Source organism: Clupea harengus, chromosome 4, assembly GCF_900700415.2.
Source record: "Clupea harengus chromosome 4, Ch_v2.0.2, whole genome shotgun sequence".
Lineage (NCBI taxonomy): Eukaryota > Metazoa > Chordata > Actinopteri > Clupeiformes > Clupeidae > Clupea > Clupea harengus.
This window is the reverse complement of record NC_045155.1, coordinates 22,870,086-22,890,312: the sequence shown is the minus strand read 5'-3', so window position 1 is coordinate 22,890,312 and position 20,227 is coordinate 22,870,086. Positions and strand designations below refer to the sequence as shown.

The following is a 20,227-nucleotide window of genomic DNA, read 5'->3' as shown; positions in this document are numbered from 1 at the left end:
TAAAAGGCAATATGTAGTGGCTTTTGACTACAGCCCCCAGGGCAGATTACGCTTAAAAGCGCCCTAGTCCAGGGCAGATTACGCTTAAAAGATGATTTTGCTCCAAGGTACATAACTGACATCACGACTTGCAAATCATATACTTAAGTAAGAGTAGAAGTAAAGTAGTTAGGAGTAGAATATACATAAGCTTACCGAACCTTACATACTTCCAATCACTTAAAATGGGCAAAACACTTTCTTGTGCCAATTTTGGTCCTGCCCAGTGGGATGAGTTCCTGGTTTTCTAAATGAATGTTAGTCAATTGAAATGTCACTGCAATTGCCTGTCCAGGTTTTCTTATGTCTGTACGAATGTTACCATGTCATTTGATCTACCAGCCACCATCTACATAGTTTTCTGTTCCATTACTCTCCTTACCCTTGGAATAGTAAGTAAGTAAGACTTTATTTATATAGCAAATTTCGTACAAGAGTTGCAGTTCGAAGTGCTTTACATAAAATCAATAAAAGCAAGCAGCAAGAGCAATACATGGAGTAAAATAATGATCAAAATCGTAACAGAACCTGATGTTCCGATAGGCTCCTTGGATAACTAAAATCATGATAAAAGGAATAAAAGTAATAAAACCCTTCTGCCTGGTCTTTAGCTCAGTCGGAACCATAGTGCTGCTTCATAGATTCCGCCTTACCCTGTTAAATATTTTCCCTAGCTATGTTTCTGCACCCAGAGGCCACCCTTCCTTCTATACCCTTCCTTCAGAGGCCTTCTCGTCCTCGTCCACCGAGCGCGTAGCTTCAGTGGGGACACTAGCTCTCCTTTACAGGCTTAAGGAAGGTGACCTCACCCAGGGGACTAGAAAATGAGTTAGGGAAATATCTGTGAGATATATTGAAGCAACAATATGGTTTCCAATATGGTGCTATGGTCCCCTTAAAACAGTTTTACAGAGAAATAATAAAAATAGTGCAAGTTAGAGAGAAATAAATAGTGCCAGATAAAATTAATAAAATGCTTTGGTAAAAAGATGCCTTTTGAAAGTGTCTAGCGTGTTTGCTTCCCTAATATTAATGGGTAATGTGTTTCATAATTTTAGGGCGTAGTTGACAAAGGCTGCATCACCAATCTTCTTATGACTGCTTCTGGTGACCTGTATCTGATGATCTCAGTGTTCTAGCTGGTGTGTAGTTAGTAAGAGAGTTAGCAATGTAGCAAGGTCCTTGTCCATTTAGAGCTTTGTATGTGAGGAGGAGGACCTTAAAGTAAATTCTAAAGGTAACAGGAAGCCAGTGTAAAGTAGCTAGGACAGGACTAATGTGTTCTCTCCTTTTAGTTTTGGTTAATAGTCTAACTGCAGAGTTTTTCAGTTGTTTTCTTGGGAAGACCAGCAAAAAGTGAATTACAGTAGTCCAGTTCCTGAGGTGAAAGAAAGCTGTTTTGGTCACTTTGTTAATGTGGGAGTTGAAATTCAAATTTGAGTCCGGGATGACACCAAGACTTATCACCTCAGGTTTAATCCAGCGGGTTAAACCTCCTAGATTATTGGTTAGCATCTCTCTTTTTGATTTGGGGCCGATAAGTAGGACTTCAGTTTTGTCCTCATTTAATTTGAGAAAGTTATCGTTCATCCATTTGTTTATTGCCAATAAACAGTTGGTAATGGAGTTTATGGCTGTCGCATCGATAGGTTCAGCGGATATATACAATTGTGTGTCATCCGCGTAGCTATAAAAATCTATACTATATTCTCTGATGATGTCCCCGAGTGGTAACATATAAAGAGAAAAGAGTAATGGACCTAAGCAGCTCCCTTGTGCAACCCCGTAGCAGCTTTCATGTTTCTCAGACATATGGTCTCCTAGACTAACATAAAACTTCCTTCCTCTGATATACTGTATGTTTTGATCCAGTTCAATACACAGTCAGAGAACCCAATAAGCTTTTCAAGTCTATTGATTAGGATGTCATGATCAATGGTATCAAAAGCCGCACTAAGATCTAACAGGATAATGATGTATACTTTTTTTGCATCCGAGTTTAGTCTGAGGTCGCTAATTATTTTGGTGAGAGCGGTTTCAGTACTGTGATATTTTCTGAAACCTGACTGAAAGACTTTTAAGATGTTATTTTCTTCGAGAAAGGAATTTAATTGGACTAATACTATCTTTTCCAGTACTAATAAATGGAAGATTTGATATCGGTCTATAGTTTGCTAGTGTACTGGTATCCAATTTGGGTTTCTTTAATAGGGGCTTTACAACAGCTGTTTTGAAGGCATCTGGGAAAACGGCAGTTCTAAGGGATGTGTTTATAATGTCTAGGACCGGACCTGATACACTATCAAACACTCGCTTAAAGAATATGGTGGGAATAGGATCAATCTCTGAGGTTGTAGAGTTACATTCGATGACGGCTTTGGAAAGTTCACTTAGTGTGTGATGCATGTAAAAGTGCTCATGGTTACGTTGCAAGATCTACTGATGTCAATTTTACCTCCAGTAGTAGTGATACTAGCTCTGATCGAAGTTATTTTGTTCTTGAAGAACAGAGCAAGCTCTTCACATTTAGCTGCTGAGGATAGTGGGGGAGCACGGACAGTGTTTAGCAACTGGTCAATGGTGGAGAAAAGAACTCTGGAATTTCCAGCATTTTCTGTAATAATGTTGGAAAAATAATCTTTCCTTGCTAGAAGGATGGTTTTGTTATTGGTAGTTAGTGCATCTTTGTAGATATCGTGGTGGATAGTGGTCTTTGTTTTTTTCCATTTTCTCTCTGCTACGCGACATTTTCTCTTTTTTTTCACTAAAATTTTTATTTCTCAGCCATGGGGAGGTCCTGCTTGTAAACTTCTTTTTTGTTTTCAGTGGGGCTACAGAGTCTAACACAGATGATAGTGTTCACTTAGTGTGCGATACATGTAAAAGTGCTCATGGATGGGTTCATCCTGTTAAGATTTCGACTGGATGAGATAGACTGGATGAGAATGAGATCCATGTTGTCTAGTGTAATGTCCACTATGATATGTATCTAGTAATATTAGTTGTGTAATTGTTATCATGTAGCAATAACTCACGTTAATGTAATGTATGTGAGGCATTGTGTGCGAACCTTATGAAAGTAAGGGTTTTCATGAAGTTACTACTGTGATGGATTGTGTATTTGGGCTACATGCGAGTGCACGTTACTATTAGTAGCGATTACCATGCTAAGCGGAGATTTAGTTATGTTCTGTTCTTATGTTGATTCGATGTAATACGGATGGGTTCATCCTGTTAAGATTTCGACTGGATGAGATAGACTGGATGAGAATGAGATCCATGTTGTCTAGTGTAATGTCCACTATGATATGTATCTAGTAATATTAGTTGTGTAATTGTTATCATGTAGCAATAACTCATGTTAATGTAATTCAGTGCAGTGCTGATAAGTCCCTATTCTCATTGCAGACCACACACATATGTACGATCACACGCATCGTCATGTAATGGAAATTGATGAATGCACATTAAAGGGAGATAAAGAAGACTGGTTTGGTACTCGTGGGTGTTCTAACAGACTAGAACCAACAAATACAGTCCTTTCTCAAATGCCTCTGGTATTGAAATGACTGTAGCATTACCTCCTGCGGGTTTAGTTTTTTGGTCATGGTAGCGGCTTCATATTCTTTGAACACGTATTGGCTATGACGAGATTTGAGATGGCTGATGGTGTTGAAGCTCTTTGCCTTGTTTCCTCCTCGTTGTACCTCCAACGAACATTTATTGCACACAGCAACTCTACTATCATCTTTTGATATGGTGAAGTAGTTCCACACTGCTGACATGATTATTTCAACGACTGCACACCATGCTCAAAAAGTTTAGTGTAGCCAGGCAACGGGCCTATGCGTAACAGGCTACACCGGAAAGAATAATTGGAGGGAAATTAGACCTTAAAAATATCGGCTTAAATTATCGGCCGAAATTATGATATCGGTATAATAATAATATTTTATTATTTGCACTTATCGGCCACTAATATATCGGCCGCCGATATATCGTGCATCTCTAATGTAAATTCACCTAGCTCAGTGATTTTGAACAACAGTTTAGAAAGAGAAAATAGCTGCGACTCCTCCACCTCTTTTTGATTTCCTAGAAACTTGGTGGAAGCTGTAATCAGGCGGACACGCGTCTATCAAAGTTGCTGTTGCCGTGTCATAATTTAGCCAAGTTTCTGTTAGACAGATACAATCTAAGTTGTTTTCTTTACCCAGATCGTTAACTAGAAAGGTTTTGTTATTTCGTGATCTGACATTTAGAAGGGCCAGTTTCATCTGTAATAATAATAATAATTTATTTTATTTGTAATGCACTCTTCATTCAAAAGAATCTCAGAGTGTATCTGTGGGGTATTAACAGATAAAATAGGGGGAGATATATTCGTGGGAAGAACATGGATAGTTTTCAACCTTCTAGGACGAGTTTCAGGTTTATAACCATGCATTTTACCATGCCATTTGCTGTTTATGATGACCGGTATGTTTGATGAAATAGCATGGTGGCTGTCCTATCGTTGCTTTTCTTCGGGCCGAAAGTCCATATCACTGAGTTCAAGGTGGCTTGCATCGAGCGGTTTTATCACAGGGGAATTCCTTGGGGTGGTGAGGGTCTGTGTCCTTGGAGGAGGCTGGGTGAATGTTCTGTTCTGTTCCATGGGAGGAGGTTTGGGATGCGTCAGTTAGGCACAGCAGGGATAGGGAGTGAGGCTTGATTTTGAGTTTGAGGTCGTCAAGACCGCGTGGCTGATGTTTGCTGTAAGTAATCTAGACCCTCTATGGTTTAGGTGGAGTCCATCAGCTTGAAAACGGTCTGCACAATTCCAAAAAACATTGAAATTGTCAATACATTTCCGTTTGTGTGCAAGACAAACAGATGCCAGCCATGTGTTGAAAGATAGGAGTCGACTGAAGATTTATTTTCCTCTGCGAAAACATGCAATCGGTCCACTGATAGATACATCTTGATATCTGTTTAGTGTGTTCAGTAGCTGGGTGAAATGTTTTTTAAGTATCTCACTGCCAGTTTTTTTGTGCAGGATATCAAACGAGCCAGTGTGGATGATAATCTTGGGATTGGTTTATTGTTGAGGATTGTTTGTATCTCTGACGACAGATGTGTTGCTAAGGCAAAGATTTTCTGTCCTTGCCAGTTTGACATGTTCTGTCATGGCATCTCCAACCAAGATAGTGGCCATCTGTGGTGTCGTGTTTGCATTCCATACAATTGCTTTATCAGTAGTTATGGGGCCAGTTATTGGGTTGTTTGGGTTAGCAATGATCAGAGGTGTAAAAAGTACTGTAAAAGTACAATTACAATTAAAAGTACAAGTAAAAGTACAATTACTTTGATGAAATTTTACTGAAGTACAAGTAAAATTACCCATCTAAAAATCTACTCAAGTAAAAGTAAAAAGTAGTTCATTTAAAATGTACTTTAAGTAAAAGTTACTTAGTTACTTTCAACAACTTGATGGGTGCCGCTCCTATATAGTGCAAAAAAGGACAAGGGGTCATAAATCCAATACAAAAACTAGTTTTTTTTAATTAAAGGAGAATCTTTAGAAATATAAGTGCAATGACATTAAACATGTCAAGACAACATTTAAGAACTTTTGGGAGGACATGTCAAGACATACACCACATTACAGAGAAAATTAAAATGCCGCTGCCCCACTGTATATTTAAACTTTGGTTACTTTACTTGTGTCCACCTTTAGAGCATTAGTCTACAAACTTCTTGTTGAGTTTGAGCAGCAGCTGATTTTTTAAAGATGAGAAGAGTTCATCCGGGCTCGCTTTACAGTGAACAGCACAGCTGAAGAGTCGCTCGCAGGCGGCCGAGGCAGGTAGGCCAGTATTGAGTTTCAGGGACAGTTTTTAGATATTCTGAAAGGAGTTCAGCAGATCCATATGGACTGAGACACAGGTTAGGTACCCTTCTAACTCCCCTATACCTTCTGACCTTCATTGAGGAAAATAAATCATCTTCATCTGATGAATGTTGTCCAACTTGCTCCAGCCTCTACCATCCGGTCAAGGTGTTGTCTGACTAGACCTGTAGAATGACAAACAACATAGTATTGAGCTGCCATCAAGAGTGCATCATAACACAGAAATAGCTATAAATAGCTACTTGAGATGACAGACAGACAGACAGTATATATACAGAATTACATTTACATTTAGTCATTTAGCAGACGCTTTTGTCCAAAGCGACGTACAAGGGAGAGAATATTCAAGCTACGAGCAATAGAACCTGGTGTAACAATAAATAAATACTACTTTACATAAGAAATATAACAAAATGAAATAAAAAAGAAAGAAAGAAGTGCAGAAATGTAACTGCTGTAATTGCAAGTTACGCACTAGTCGAAGTGCCAGTTAGGACAGGAAGTGCTCTCTGAAGAGTTGGGTCTTCAAGAGCTTCTTAAAGGTAGAGAGGGACGCCCCTGCTCTGGTAGTGCTGGGTAGTTCATTCCACCAACGTGGAACTACAAATGAGAATAGTCTGGACTGCCGTACTTGCACAGACGGCACTGCCAAACGACGCTCACTAGAAGAGCGCAGCATCCTGGGTGTAACATTTGCCCTTACAAGAGCATTTAGGTAGGTGGGAGCAGAACCATCAAGCACTCTGTAGGCAAGCATAAGTGACTTGAACTTAATGCGAGCAGCTACAGGCAGCCAGTGGAGGTCAATAAGAAGCGGGGTGACGTGTGCCCTCTTCGGTTGGTTGAACACCAGACGCGCCGCCGCGTTCTGGATCATTTGTAGTGGTTTCACCACGCAAGCCGGCAGGCCCGTTAGCCGGCAGGCCCGTTAGCATTATTTTCTCATTTCTACACGCATCACAATTCATAATCCTCAGTTCTTGCTAACCGAGACCCCTGAGCATGAACATGAAAGACGTACACGTTGCAAAGCCATAACTTATCGTTATCAATATCTGACTATACATTGTGATAAATTCCAGATAACGACATACACATACACATTGAAATTGACTTGTCCAACTGTCTGACAACGATGGTGTGCGCATTCACATCGTTCCTGTTTCAGGGCATGGGAGGCAGCCAAATGATTAGCCTAATATCAGTTTATGTGGTGTATTTCATTGCTGATGACTGATCTGCAGTTTTTAACACAATATGAGAGACTGAACATAATAATGCTATGACCTGAAACGAATGGAAGACAGGAATGGAATTATTATTAGTCTATTGGATGACGGCTGTTAACTGAAGGATGGACATGAGGGGTGTGCACGACTAACTATCGTTGACGTTAGCATACTCAGGGCGGTTGCAAATGCTAGCCAAAATGAGGCTACTAGTGCCATGAAACGCATATTTTGCTTAATGGAGCAAAGCTATCTAAACAACAAAAACGCTGTCTGAACTACTAATGGAAAGGGACAAATACTGTACTTACCAACACATTCTCATCATCCACTCTATGCAGCATCCACCACTGCAGTGAGAATTGTCGTGCGTGATTCCCTCCTTTCGGTTTCCCGCATTGAACATGTTTTTTTTTACTCAGTAACGGATGTAATTTCCAATGTAGCGAAGTACAATACTTCAGTCAAAATCTACTTAAGTAAAAGTAAAATTACCGATTTCAAAAACTACTTAAAAAATATAGCTGCAGGCAGCAATGGCGGGTTCCTCCTCAACATTCCAATCATTACAAAATTGACATGACACTGACATGTATTTCATACATGTACACAACATTGGGCAGATAATTGGATCAATGGCTGATTTGAAGACATTTTTTTAAATTATTCACAAATTGTCACTGTCGAGAAATATCCATGCTGGTGACATTATGGGTTCTTGAGACTTTGTGAACCAGGGAAAAATGTATATTCTGCACAATTTGTCACTGTATAGAAAAATCCATGCTGCAGACTTACCAATGGGATATTCAATTTGAAATGCAATACTGTCAAGATCCACAAGGCTTCAAGCTAAGGAGGGGGCGGGGCCTTGGTCAGGCCACAATGTCATGAAATGGTGTGTGTGCGTCTTGACAAGTGTTTGGTGTGTCAGGTGGAAGTTTGTGTCTGTGAGAACTGGGGCAAGCCGCGCGGGGAGCGAAGGAGGAGAGAGGGAGACATTACACTGGAAATGGTGGTAGCAATTAGCCAAGCATGCATGTTTCAAATATTCACCAAAAATCTACTTTTCATCTTACAGTCAACTTTTTTTCAGATTTGTGTACTAAACATTCTCAAGTGTCTTCATATGAACTTGTGATTGAATCAGAGTATCACTTTTTGAATGAAAAATGTGTAAAGCATTATTTTAGCGTTAGCGATTAATGCAATCTGCTTTATATCAATCATTTTTGAAGATATGAAGTTGCCTTTGCACATGGGGACATGTTGTAGTGTCTTCCACGTGCATACCAAGTTTGGCGTTGATATCTGAAAGATTTGCTGAGATATGACTTCACTTCCTGTTTGATGGCTTTTCTGCTGAAATTCAGTGGCTGTACCGGACAAACGGTTGTGAGGATCAAAATTCTGTTGAAGAACTTTTGTGAAGCTTGGTCTGAAGATCATCTCTGGTGATTTTGAAGAAGATTTGACAAAAATTGTAGGAGTTGATGCCTTTCAAAGGTTTTTGATAAAACCGGAAATTGCGGAAAATCTATATAACCGGAAATTGACGCCATAGGGTGTGTTGAATTCGTCTTGATCCAAGGAATCCAATGGTACCTCATTTTTGAAAATCGGTCAAACGGTTCAAAAGTTACAGTGTTAACAAAAGTCCAACTTTGACCCGTTGGTGGCGCTAGTGTGGTCTAGTGGGAGACATGAAACTTGGTGTGAGTGAAGAAGGGACTGTCCTTAATGAGTGTGCCAAATTTCAGAAAAAGTTACCATACGGTTCTAGGGCCTGCCATTGACTTCAATGGTACAAGAATAATAATAATAAATATAGCTGCAGGCAGCAATGGCGGGTTCCTCCAAAGATTGCGAACCAGGGAAAAATGTATATTCTGCACAATTTGTCACTGTATAGAAAAATCCATGCTGCAGACTTACCAATGGGATATTCAATTTGAAATGCAATACTGTCAAGATCCACAAGCTTCAAGCTAAGGAGAGAGCGGGGCCTTGGTCAGGCCACAATGTCATGAAATGGTGTGTGTGCGTCTTGCCAAGCGTTTGGTGTGTCAGGTGAAAGTTTGTGTCTGTGAGAATTGGGGCAAGCCGCGCGGGGAGCCAAGGAGCGGACAGGGACAGATTATATTGGAAATCAGGCTAGCAATTAGCCAAGCATGCATGTTTCAAATATTCACCAAAAATCTACTTTTCATCTTACAGTCAACTTTTTTTCAGATTTGTGTACTAAACATTCTCAAGTGTCTTCATGAACTTGTGATTGAATCAGAGTATCACTTTTTGAATGAAAAATGTGTAAAGCATTGTTTTAGCGTTAGCGATTAATGCAATTTGCTTTATATCAATCATTTTTGAAGATATGAAGTTGCCTTTGCACATGGGGACATGTTGTAGTGTCTTCCACGTGCATACCAAGTTTGGTGTTGATATCTGAAAGATTTGCTGAGGTATGACTTTACTTCCTGTTTGGCATCTTTTCTGCTGAATTTCAGTGGCTGTACCGGACAAACGGTTGTGAGGATCAAAATTCTGTTGGAGAACTTTTGTGAGGCTTGGTCTGAAGATCATCTCTGGTGATTTTGAAGAAGATTTGACAAAAATTGTAGGAGTTGATGCCTTTCAAAGGTTTTTGATAAAACCGGAAATAGCGGAAAATCTATATAACCGGAAATTGACGCCACAGGGTGTGTTGAATTCGTCTTGATCCAAGGAATCCAATGGTACCTCATTTTTGAAAATCGGTCAAACGGTTCAAAAGTTACAGTGTTAACAAAAGTCCAATTTTGACCCGTTGGTGGCGCTAGTGTGGTCTAGTGGGAGACATGAAACTTGGTGTGAGTAAAGTAGGGACTGTCCTTAATGAGTGTGCCAAATTTCAGAAAAAGTTACCATACGGTTCTAGGGGCTGCCATTGACTCCAATGGCACAAGAATAATAATAAGAATACCTACAATAACAATAGGTTTCCTCCTGACGGAGGAACCCTAATAATAATAATAATACCTACAATAACAATAGGTTTCCTCCTGACGGAGGAACCCTAATTACAAAGTACACAAAAAACTACTCAATTACAGTAACGTGAGTAAATGTAATTCGTTACTTTACACCTATGGCAATGATAGCCTCTGGTGCTGGACTATGGTTAGCCTCTGTGCCAATGCTACCAGTATTAGCTTCTATTTGTGATCCTGCGTCGATGGATTCAAGGCTGGTGCTAGCAGCGTTAGCTCCTCTGAGTGCTAATAGGCTGTGAGAAGCCTCTGCACTTGTGCTAGTGGTGTTAGCATACCTTTGTTTTGGGCAATCCTGTGGTACTGTTGTCTGAAGTGAAAAATAGAAAAAAAGAAATAGAAAAAGTCCAGGTCAGCTTTGGGAGTTCAGGAGTCTGATAGCAGAGGGGAAGAAGCTGTTATTGAGGCGTGTTGTTCCAGCTTGCATGGATCTGTAGTGTTTTCCAGAAGGTAGAAGTTCAAAAAAGTCATAGCTTGGATGGGAGGAGTCTCTGATTATCTTCTTTGCACGATTTAAGCTGAACTCAGCATACAAGGAGGGGACTGATGAAAAGTCACAGCCAATAATGTTGGTGGCTTTGACAATTTCCTCAATTTACAACCCTCCTTACAGTCTGACTACCATTATTGAAAAATCAACATATTTCTTAACAGGTACTGCATGTTTTTTCTTCTGTAGTGCCACATCTCAGCTACTTGGATATGGATCTGGTGTCCCATAGCTTCTTAATAATGAGAGAAGGGGGTCCCATGGTCAACGTCAGGCTATGCTACAGGTCTGCCTCATGTGTGTCACTCTCTCCTCCAGTTGAAATTCAGGTGAGTATTTTTTTGTGTTCTGGTGGGTTTTGTAATAGTCATCTTTATTGCAAGTTGATGTGCATTCATTATCTAGCACAATCTTTTTTTTTCCAGATGAATACAACTCATTCCCTTTCTACTAACATCAGTTTTCCATATCTTCTGCCATGTTTGTGTATACAGGTAAGGACTTCTATTCTGTATTAGATGTTTGCATGACTTTATGTAAAAGGGAAACTTTGGGATTTTTCAACCTGGGCCTCATTTTTAGATCCTTTGGGTATAAACTTTGACTAAGGACAATGAATGATCAAAATCAGTCCATAGAGAGATAGAACGCTATAACTGGTAACCTCTCAATGGCTATCCATGTCACGTTCCTGCTGGGCTCCGCTCTGGCCACCCTTCAGAAATCACTCTCACCCAGCTGCAAGTCATCAGCATCACTCACCGTCCCAGCTGCACGGCATTCACATCTCCCAAATCACACAATCACACACACCTGATTCACTCCCTATATATAACCTGCACTCCCTTAACTCTGTGTCTGGTCTCGTCGCACTATACGGATTACTTTCTAGTTTCTGCATTCCTGACGTTTGATGAGTATTGCCATAGTTCGCATCCAAGTTTGTCTTTGTTTTGTTCATAGCCTAAGTTATAGTTTGTTCATAGTCTTGCCGAGTTTGACTTGGGTGTTTTTTTTCCCGCTACGGCGTGTGAGTTTGGTTAGTTTAGTCAGTTTAAAGAGTAAGACTCTGTTAGTTTCTTTCTGCGCCTTCCGTGCCTGTTTCCTGAGTTTCAGTCAGTGCTTCGAGCCTGCGCCCCTCCGTGGGTTTGTCTACAACCTGTGGTCTGTCGTGTTTGTCATCTGGCTGTCCATCTGCAATAAACTCTGTTCCCAGGAATTCCCATCTATGTGTCAGTCCGTTCCGTGACAATCCAATGTAATCCCATAGGGCATGCATCATGCATCATGCATCATGCATCAGCGTCAAAGTAAGCCATTTGTTCCCACTACTGTAGACCTGTGTCTGTTTACCTCAATAACTGTAAAGAAACAGAAACTGAAATTTAAACTTTAACTACAGAAACTGTAGATTTTCTAGTTATTTTCTAGTTATTGAGGTAAACAGACACTGTAGATATATGTAGGAATCCTTTCCATGTTGCCACTTATAATTACATTATATGAGCCTGACAGTGACAAAAAACAAGCAGTTTATTAGGCGCAGATGCTTGCCCTATGGGATTACATTGTATAGCAATTTTGCAGTTGCCACTTAAAGCATTTTAAATCAATTATGGACTGATTTCCATCGTTAATTGTCCTTAATAAAAGTTTGGACCCATAAAAGATAAAAAAAAATATGGCCCAGGTTGAAAAATCCCAGTTTCATTTTAAGGCCAGTTCATAACAGCTCAACAAACACCAACAATTTACAACAAAAGCTGACTTCCAACTATTGTGGAATTTTGACACTTTTCACAGACTTTTCACAGCTAATAATAAATCACTCCGCGATGAAACATTCTAAAGCGCGTTGATACAATTAAGCGATAAATGTTAATTCAAAGTTCTTATAATTCCAAAAGACGTTGACAATGGAACAATTTTTTTTGTTGCAGATGGCGAAATAAACATTTTAAATGTGTTTAAATGTTAATTGGTTGACTATAAAATTGTTTTATAAAAGCAATATAGTACTCGTGCGAGTGGGGTAGGTAAGGGATATTCCCACGGGTGTTGTTGCCTGCGCCTAACTTTCTTATTTTAACCCATCCATAGATTAGAAGCCTAACTTTCTTATTTGAACCCATCCATAGATTAGAAGCCTAACTTTCTTATTTTAACCCATTCTTGGTGTTGCTTTATTTATTTTCCCTAGCTATATTGTTGACAGTTTCAGTTTTTCTTGCAGCCTATATTTTACTCCAATTGACATAGAGCATGCTGCAAATAGTTGCACGTATGTGTATATTTTCTAACATTGAATGAATGCCTCAAACATGACTCACCGCAAATAAATGTTCCCTTTGGGAACAATAAAGGGCGCTGTATCATTACAACATGGACTTGTGTCACCCATTTTATAGCACAGGTTAAAAGTGCATTTTTTTGGCAATATTTGATTTAGTTTTCATGGGAAACATAATAAGCGACAGATAAACAGAAAATGTGTGAAAACATTTCTAATAAGTAGACTAACCACTTTTGATTGTTACATTTACCGTAGCTACTGAGCTGGCAACATTGCTGGCCGATACCGTCATCTCAAAAATCTAAGTGCTGAAGCAAAAATGTGTTTTCAAAAAAGATCTTTAAAAATGTACCACTGCGATGCACCTTTTCTGTCGCGCATGGTGGGAAATCTGCCATTTCAGATTCAGAGCCTGGTAGTAACACCCTACGTTTTCTCTGTTACTTATATGAGTAAATGTAATGCAGAATACTTTTCACTCTTACTCAAGTACATTTACGATTACAAAAATGTATTTATACTCGGTTACATTAGGCTACACACATCTTTTATATTAAATCAGTGTATTTATTCAAACACACACTGCTTCTAGCCAACACGTCGACTGCTTTGGCTACACAAACGTATAGGTTTGTCCTCTATCCACAAGACCTGCTCATTCAAAACCACATCACCCTTGGCTCAGTGATAATATTTGTAAAGTATGGAAGGAACTTAGCTGCTGAAAGAAAATGGCGTAAATCCAAATACCAATGATCTTGGTAACTATCAGTCTCTGTTATCTGCCCTTTCTTTTTCAGTCATAGCTGCTTAAAAGGCATTCTACCAAGACAAGGCTGTCAATGCTACAGGCAGTAGGAAACCATTTTCTACTTTTAAGAATCTCCTTAACATTCCAACTCCACCATCAGATATATATCTCTCTGCTGATGACTTTTCAACTTTCTTTACTGAAAATGTTGCTGCCATTAATGCTCAATTCTCTGACGGGTTTTACCTTGTATGGACACTGGAGCATTGTTGAATGAATTCTCCCCTCTCAATGAGTCTCTATGCTCCTTCAACTGAGTGGACCTACAACATGCCCTCTAGACCCCATTCCATCCCCCCTTCTCCTGTCTCACCTCCAGTTTTACCTTCTATCATGTATGTGGTCAATAATTCACTCAATTCTGGAAACTTTCCTACATCATTCAAACAGGCCTGGGCTACTCCTTTGCTTAAGAAAGCCTCACTTACCTGAAGTCTGATGTGAAGAATTATAGACCTGTTTCCCTTCTTCCCTTTTTGTCCAAGGAAATGGTTGTCTTCAAGCAAGTTTTTGATTTCCTGTTTCAGAATAACTTGACGTGGATGATCATTCAGTGTGTCTTGGCAGGCAAAAGTGTCAAAATCTCACCACCTCTCCACTGGTGTAACTCAGGGATCAGTACTTGGACACCTCCTATTTTCTATGTACACTCCTTCTCTAGGTGAGATCATCCGTTCCCATGGGTTCACCCATCATTATTATGCGGATGATACTCAACTGTACTTGTCCTTTCCCCCGGAATCTTAATCTAGATTAATCTACGATATCTAGTAATACCAAGTGAGAGCAGCTCTGAGAATTCATGTAGAAATAGTGATGAATACTTTGGTGGCCAATATATTGTAATGACGAGCTCTGATAATTCTGCTTCGAGCTCAAGAGCAAGGTATGATGTAAATTCACCCAGGTCAATGTCCCTGCACACATACTGTGCAGAGAAAATGGCTATATAAACAAAATATGAAAATATAAACTATTGCCATCATAGTTTTCAGCTTCATTGACTTTTGCCTTGATTGATTGCCTATCACAAACGCAAGCATTGTCGAAAAGTATTGCTGCCCCGAACTGGAACTTATGCTTCTGAAGTGCAGGCCCTTCTACTTACCGAGGGAGTTTGGCATTGTTTTCATCTGTGCTGTTTACATCCCTCCGGACGCTAATGCTAAACTAGCATTAGCACAGCTACATGTCTACATAAGTAAGAGACTGGCCACACACCCAGACAGCGCCTTCATTGTAGCAGGAGATTTTAACCGAGCTAATCTCAGATCTGTGCTCCCCACATTCCATCCAAACGTGACCTGTGCAACAAGAGGCAGTGTGACACTAGACCAGGTGTACACTAATGTTATTAAGGCTTACAAAGTACAGTCTGACTCCCACCTAGGCCTGTCTGACCACCTCTCGCTGTTCCTGTACCCCTCATACCAACAAAGAATAAAAGCGACAAGGCCTGCCACCAAGTCTATAACAGTGTGGAATGATGATGCCATCCCTCAGCTACAGGACTGTTTTGACAGCACGGACTGGACAATAATTAACAGCCTGGAAGCTCCTGTTGACCCAAAAATGGCACTGGAGGAATACACATCTTCAGTTATGGACTACATCAACTTCTGCGTGAACAATGACACAAGAAGGACGACTGTGAGAGTGTTCCCCAACCAAAAGCCATGGATGTGCAGAGAGGTGCATACACTATTAAAGGCCAGAGACGCAGCCTACAGATCAGGTGATGCACCAGCGTACAGCGTAGCCTGGGCAGCACTGAGGAGAGGCATACAATCTGCAAAAGCCAAGCACAGGCAACGTGTTGAGAAACTTTTCCACACTCACACCAATCCGAGACAAGTATGGGAGGGAATAAGGGCAATCGCGGACTACAAAGGGACTGCGTCATTCCCCCCCGTCCAGCTGTGCTACCCTGTCTGAAGAGCTGAATCAGTTCTATGCACGGTTCGACAGGGACAACACTGGTCAGCTGCCTCTGCCCCTACCCTCTGACGCTGCTGCACCCACTCTGAGCCCCCACGAGGTCAGACTCTGCTTGAAAACCATCAACCCCAGGAAAGCGGCAGGACCAGATGGTGTGGCAGGCCGCGTACTAAGGAATTGCGGGGACCAGCTGACAGAGGTTTTTACAGACATTTTTAACCGCTCTCTAGCCCTTTCACATGTCCCCCCATGTTTCAAAGCATCAACCATCATACCTGTGCCAAAAAAGACTGCGGTCACATGCCTGAATGACTATAGGCCAGTGGCTCTCACCCCCATACCTGCTAAATGTTTGGAAAGGCTGGTCATGAAACACATAAGAGGCATCACACCAGCTTCCTTTGACCAACACCAATTTGCCTACAAAGCGAACAGATCTACAGAGGATGCAGTAGCCCTGCTGCTTCACACTGCACTGGAGCACCTGGAGCTAAAGAACACTAACATCCGTATTCTATTCATAGACTACAGTTCTGCTTTCAATACGATCCTTCCAGGCAAACTCATCTCCAAACTTCAGGACTTAAACCTCAGTGCTACACTGTGTAACTGGGTATTGGACTTTCTGACCAATCGCACACAGAGAGTACAACTGGGGAAGCACCACTCTTCGAATTTGACCATCAGCAATGGCGCCCCACAAGGTTGCGTGCTCAGCCCACTATTATACACTCTCTACACCCATGACTGTACTCTCTCCTGCCCATCCAACTACATCTTTAAATTTGCAGATGACACAACAGTGCTTGGCCTCATCTCCAACAACGATGAGGCTGCCTACAGGCACGAAGTGGGAAACCTGGCAGCCTGGTGTTCTGAGCACAACCTCAGTCTCAACTTAAAGAAAACAAAAGCGATGATCATTGACTTCCGGAAGTCTGCTCAGCACAATCACCATCTCCCACTCTACATCAACGGGGAAGAGGTTGAGCGAGTCACCTCTTTTAAGTTTCTGGGTCTAACGCGGACGGCTGATACAGCTTCCGTCTTGGGGAAAGCCCAGCAACACCTCTTCTACCTCCGGAAGTTGAGGAAAGAACACCTTCCTCAGAGACTACTGAGCAACTTCTACGGCTGCGCTATAGAGAGTGTGCTGACATACTGCCTGAACGTATGGTTCTCCAGCTGCACAAAGGCGGAGCAGGCAGCCATCCAGAGGCTGATTAAAACAGCGGGCAGGATCATCAGAGCAGAGCTGCCCGACATCTATTCCATCTCCTCCTCCCGATGCCTGCAGCGTTCAAATCGCATCCTCACGGACCCTTCCCACCCTGCCCATTATCTGTTCCCGCTACTCCCGTCAAAGGTTCAGATCAACAAAAGCGCGCACCTCCAGAATGGCAAAGAGCTTTTACCCTTGTGCAATAAGGCTTCTCAACAGCTCACCCAAAACCACCCCACCTCCCCCCCGACCCGGCCCGCCCCCATAGACTGCACTCTTAACACTCCACCCTGCAACTATTGATGCACCTCAATGTATATATTTCTTTTTTAATTTACCCAGGGATATTTATTTATCTATTTATTCATTGTTATCTATTATTATTTAGCTGTGGCAGTTAATGTCCACAGCAACTTACATTTTTAGCTGTCTGTTGCTGCCTCTACTGTCTCGTTGTTTTTGTGACAATGACAAATAAAGTACTTTGAACTTTGAACTTTGAACTATCCTTATAATAGTAACCTTGTGAGCACACTGTATACCCATTAAGCTGTTGACACTTTGAATGGTGGCTCTCATTTACATTTAAATGTAGTCATTTAGCAGACGCTTTTGTCCAAAGCGACATACAAGGGAGAGACAGTCAAGCTATGAGCATTAGAACCCTGGTGTAACAATAATTACTACTTTACATAGGAAATAAGAAAAACAAAATAGAAAAGAAAAAGAAGTGCAGGAATGTAACCGCTGTAAGTGCAAGTGCTAGTTTAGGAAGGGAGGTGCTCACTGAAGAGTTGGGTCTTCAAAAGCTTCTTGAAGGTAGAGAGAGACGCCCCTACTCTGGTAGTACTAGGCAGTTCGTTCCACCAACGTGGAACTACAAATGAGAATAGTCTTGATTGCCGTACTTGCACAGACGGCAGAGCCAAACGACGCTTACTAGATGAGCGCAGCATCCTGGGTGTAACATTTGCCCTTACAAGAGCATTTAAGTAGGTGGGAGCAGAACTAGCAATCACTCTGTAGGCAAGCATAAGTGACTTGAACTTAATGCGAGCAGCTACAGGCAGCCAGTGTAGCAGGGTGACGTGTGCCCTCTTCGGTTGGTTGAACACCAGACGCCCAGCCGTGTTCTGGATCATCTGTAGTGGTTTCACCACGCAAGCCGGCAGGCCCGTTAGGAGGGCGTTGCAGTAGTCAAGGCGGGAACTCACCAAGGTTTGCACCAGTAGCTGGGTGGCATACTGGGTTAGGTACAGCCTGATTTTGCGGATGTTGTATAGCGCAAAGCGGCACGACCTGGAGACAGAGGCGATGTGGGCCATGAAGGTCAGTTGGTCATCAATAATGACCCAGAGGTTTCTTGCTGTTTTGGATGGAACAAGAGATAAAGAGTCAATATTGATATTGATGTTGTGGTGGATGACCTGTTTGGCTGGAAAGACCATCAGTTCCGTTTTGGCCAGGTTCAGCTGAAGGTGGTGATTTTTCATCCATGTGGATATATCAGCAAGACAGTCCGAGATCCGCACCGAGACAGTGGTGTCCTCAGGAGGGAAAGACAGAAACAGTTGAGTATCATCGGCATAACAGTGTTAGGAAAAACCATGCGAGCGGATGATAGGGCCCAACGAGGTGGTGTAAATGGTAAAGAGAAGTGGTCCCATCACCGAGCCTTGGGGCACTGTTCACATCGAAGCGAATGAAGAAATGGTCCGAGAGGTGCATAGGGGTCACCGTTAGGTTGTCCGGGTGCAGTTCCGAGCAAGGATGAGGTCAAGCTCTTTACCTGCGTGGTGAGTTGGAGGAGTGGGGACCTGTTGTAGGTCGAACGAGTGAACCAGGGTCCGAAAGTCAGCTGAGTTGGGATTGTCTAGGTGGATGTTCATGTCGCCAAGGATGAGTATTGGACACTCATGCTCAGGGATGGATGACCTTGGCGGTCTCACTTCTCACACTCCTATCTAAAACCATTGAGAGGGCAGCTTCAAAACAGGTCACAGAGTTCCTGTCAAGGAACAATCTCCTCGATCCAAACCAGTCTGGATTCAAAACCGTTCACTCCAACTAAACAGCCCTGTTGTTGGTGACGGAGGCCTTAAAAACATCTAGAGCAGCAGCTCAATCCTCGGCTCTCGTCCTGCTTGACTTATCAGCTGCGTTTGATACAGTCAACCACCGCATCCTTCTGTCCATACTATCAAGTATGACCATTTCTGGCAATGCGCACTCCTGGTTTGAATCCTACCTCACTGGGCACTCGTTCAACGTGTCATGGCAAGGTCAGCTGTCTGTACCTCACCGCCTCACCACTGGGGTGCCCCAAGGCTCGGTGATGGGATGCACTGTTATGCCGATGATACTCAGGATGTTACACCCAGGATGAGTGTCGTTTGGCACTGCTGTCTGTGCAAACACGGCAATCCAGACTATTCTCATTTGTAGTTCCACGTTGGTGGAACGAACTGCCTAGTACTACCAGAGCAGGGGCGTCCCTCTCTACCTTCAAGAAGCTTTTGAAGACCCAACTCTTCAGAGAGCACCTCCCTTCCTAACTGGCACCTTGACTAGCGCTTAACTTGCACTTCAGCAGTTACATTCCTGCACTTCTTTTTCCTTTCTAGGTCGTTTTTCTAATTCTTATGTAAAGTAGTATTTATTGTTACACCATGTTTTTTTATTGCTCTTATCTTGACTGTTCTCTCCCAAAAGCGTCTGCTAAATGACTAAATGTAATGTAAACGTATCCTGAAATGAGTATATTGTTCATTACTTTTAGTAGTGTCTCATTTAATAAGTTTAGTGCGTGTTAAAGTAGTTTTGTGAAGATAGGGTCTAGTAGGCACATTGATGATTAAGATCAGGATATCAGGGAATTTGAGTTCAGGGAGGTCAACGGGTGTGAAGGATTGTAGGAGTACGCCAGGTTGTAGGGGGGTTACAGAGGTAGTCATAGTGATTGTAGGAGTGCGCCAGGTTGTAGGGGGGTTACAGAGGTAGTCATAGTGATTGTAGGAGTTCGCCAAGTGCGGCTGGTAGTTTTGACATGATTTCTGTTGTAGTCTTGTCAACAATGGTTAGAGAAGTGGGTTAATTTCAATGTTGCGAGTTGTAATTGCATGTTGAATGCAATATGCATTCAGGCGATGACATGAAAGGGCAATATTTTAAGGTAGAACTATAGGGTGGTCAATTTCAAAGTCATATGTTAATACAAGGTCAATGATGTGGTTGTGATAATGAGTTGGCGTGTTTACATGTTGGGAAAACCCAATAGAGTCTA

At 41.8% G+C, this 20,227-nt stretch overlaps 1 protein-coding gene across 2 annotated transcripts in view; it reads left to right on the top strand.

Annotated features, from left to right (window-relative positions):
- Window positions 1-20,227, top strand: part of LOC116220336 (interleukin-17 receptor E) — a 46,670-nt gene that overhangs the window by 6,919 nt on the left and 19,524 nt on the right. Inside the window, exons 3-4 of one of the 2 annotated variants that reach the window (XM_031566805.2) lie at window positions 10,870-11,009; window positions 11,106-11,174. In XM_031566805.2, coding sequence (XP_031422665.1) covers window positions 10,870-11,009; window positions 11,106-11,174 — 209 coding nt within the window. Of the gene's footprint in view, window positions 1-10,869; window positions 11,175-20,227 lie in introns of both variants that reach the window. The other variant, XM_042707687.1, reaches the window with a different exon arrangement.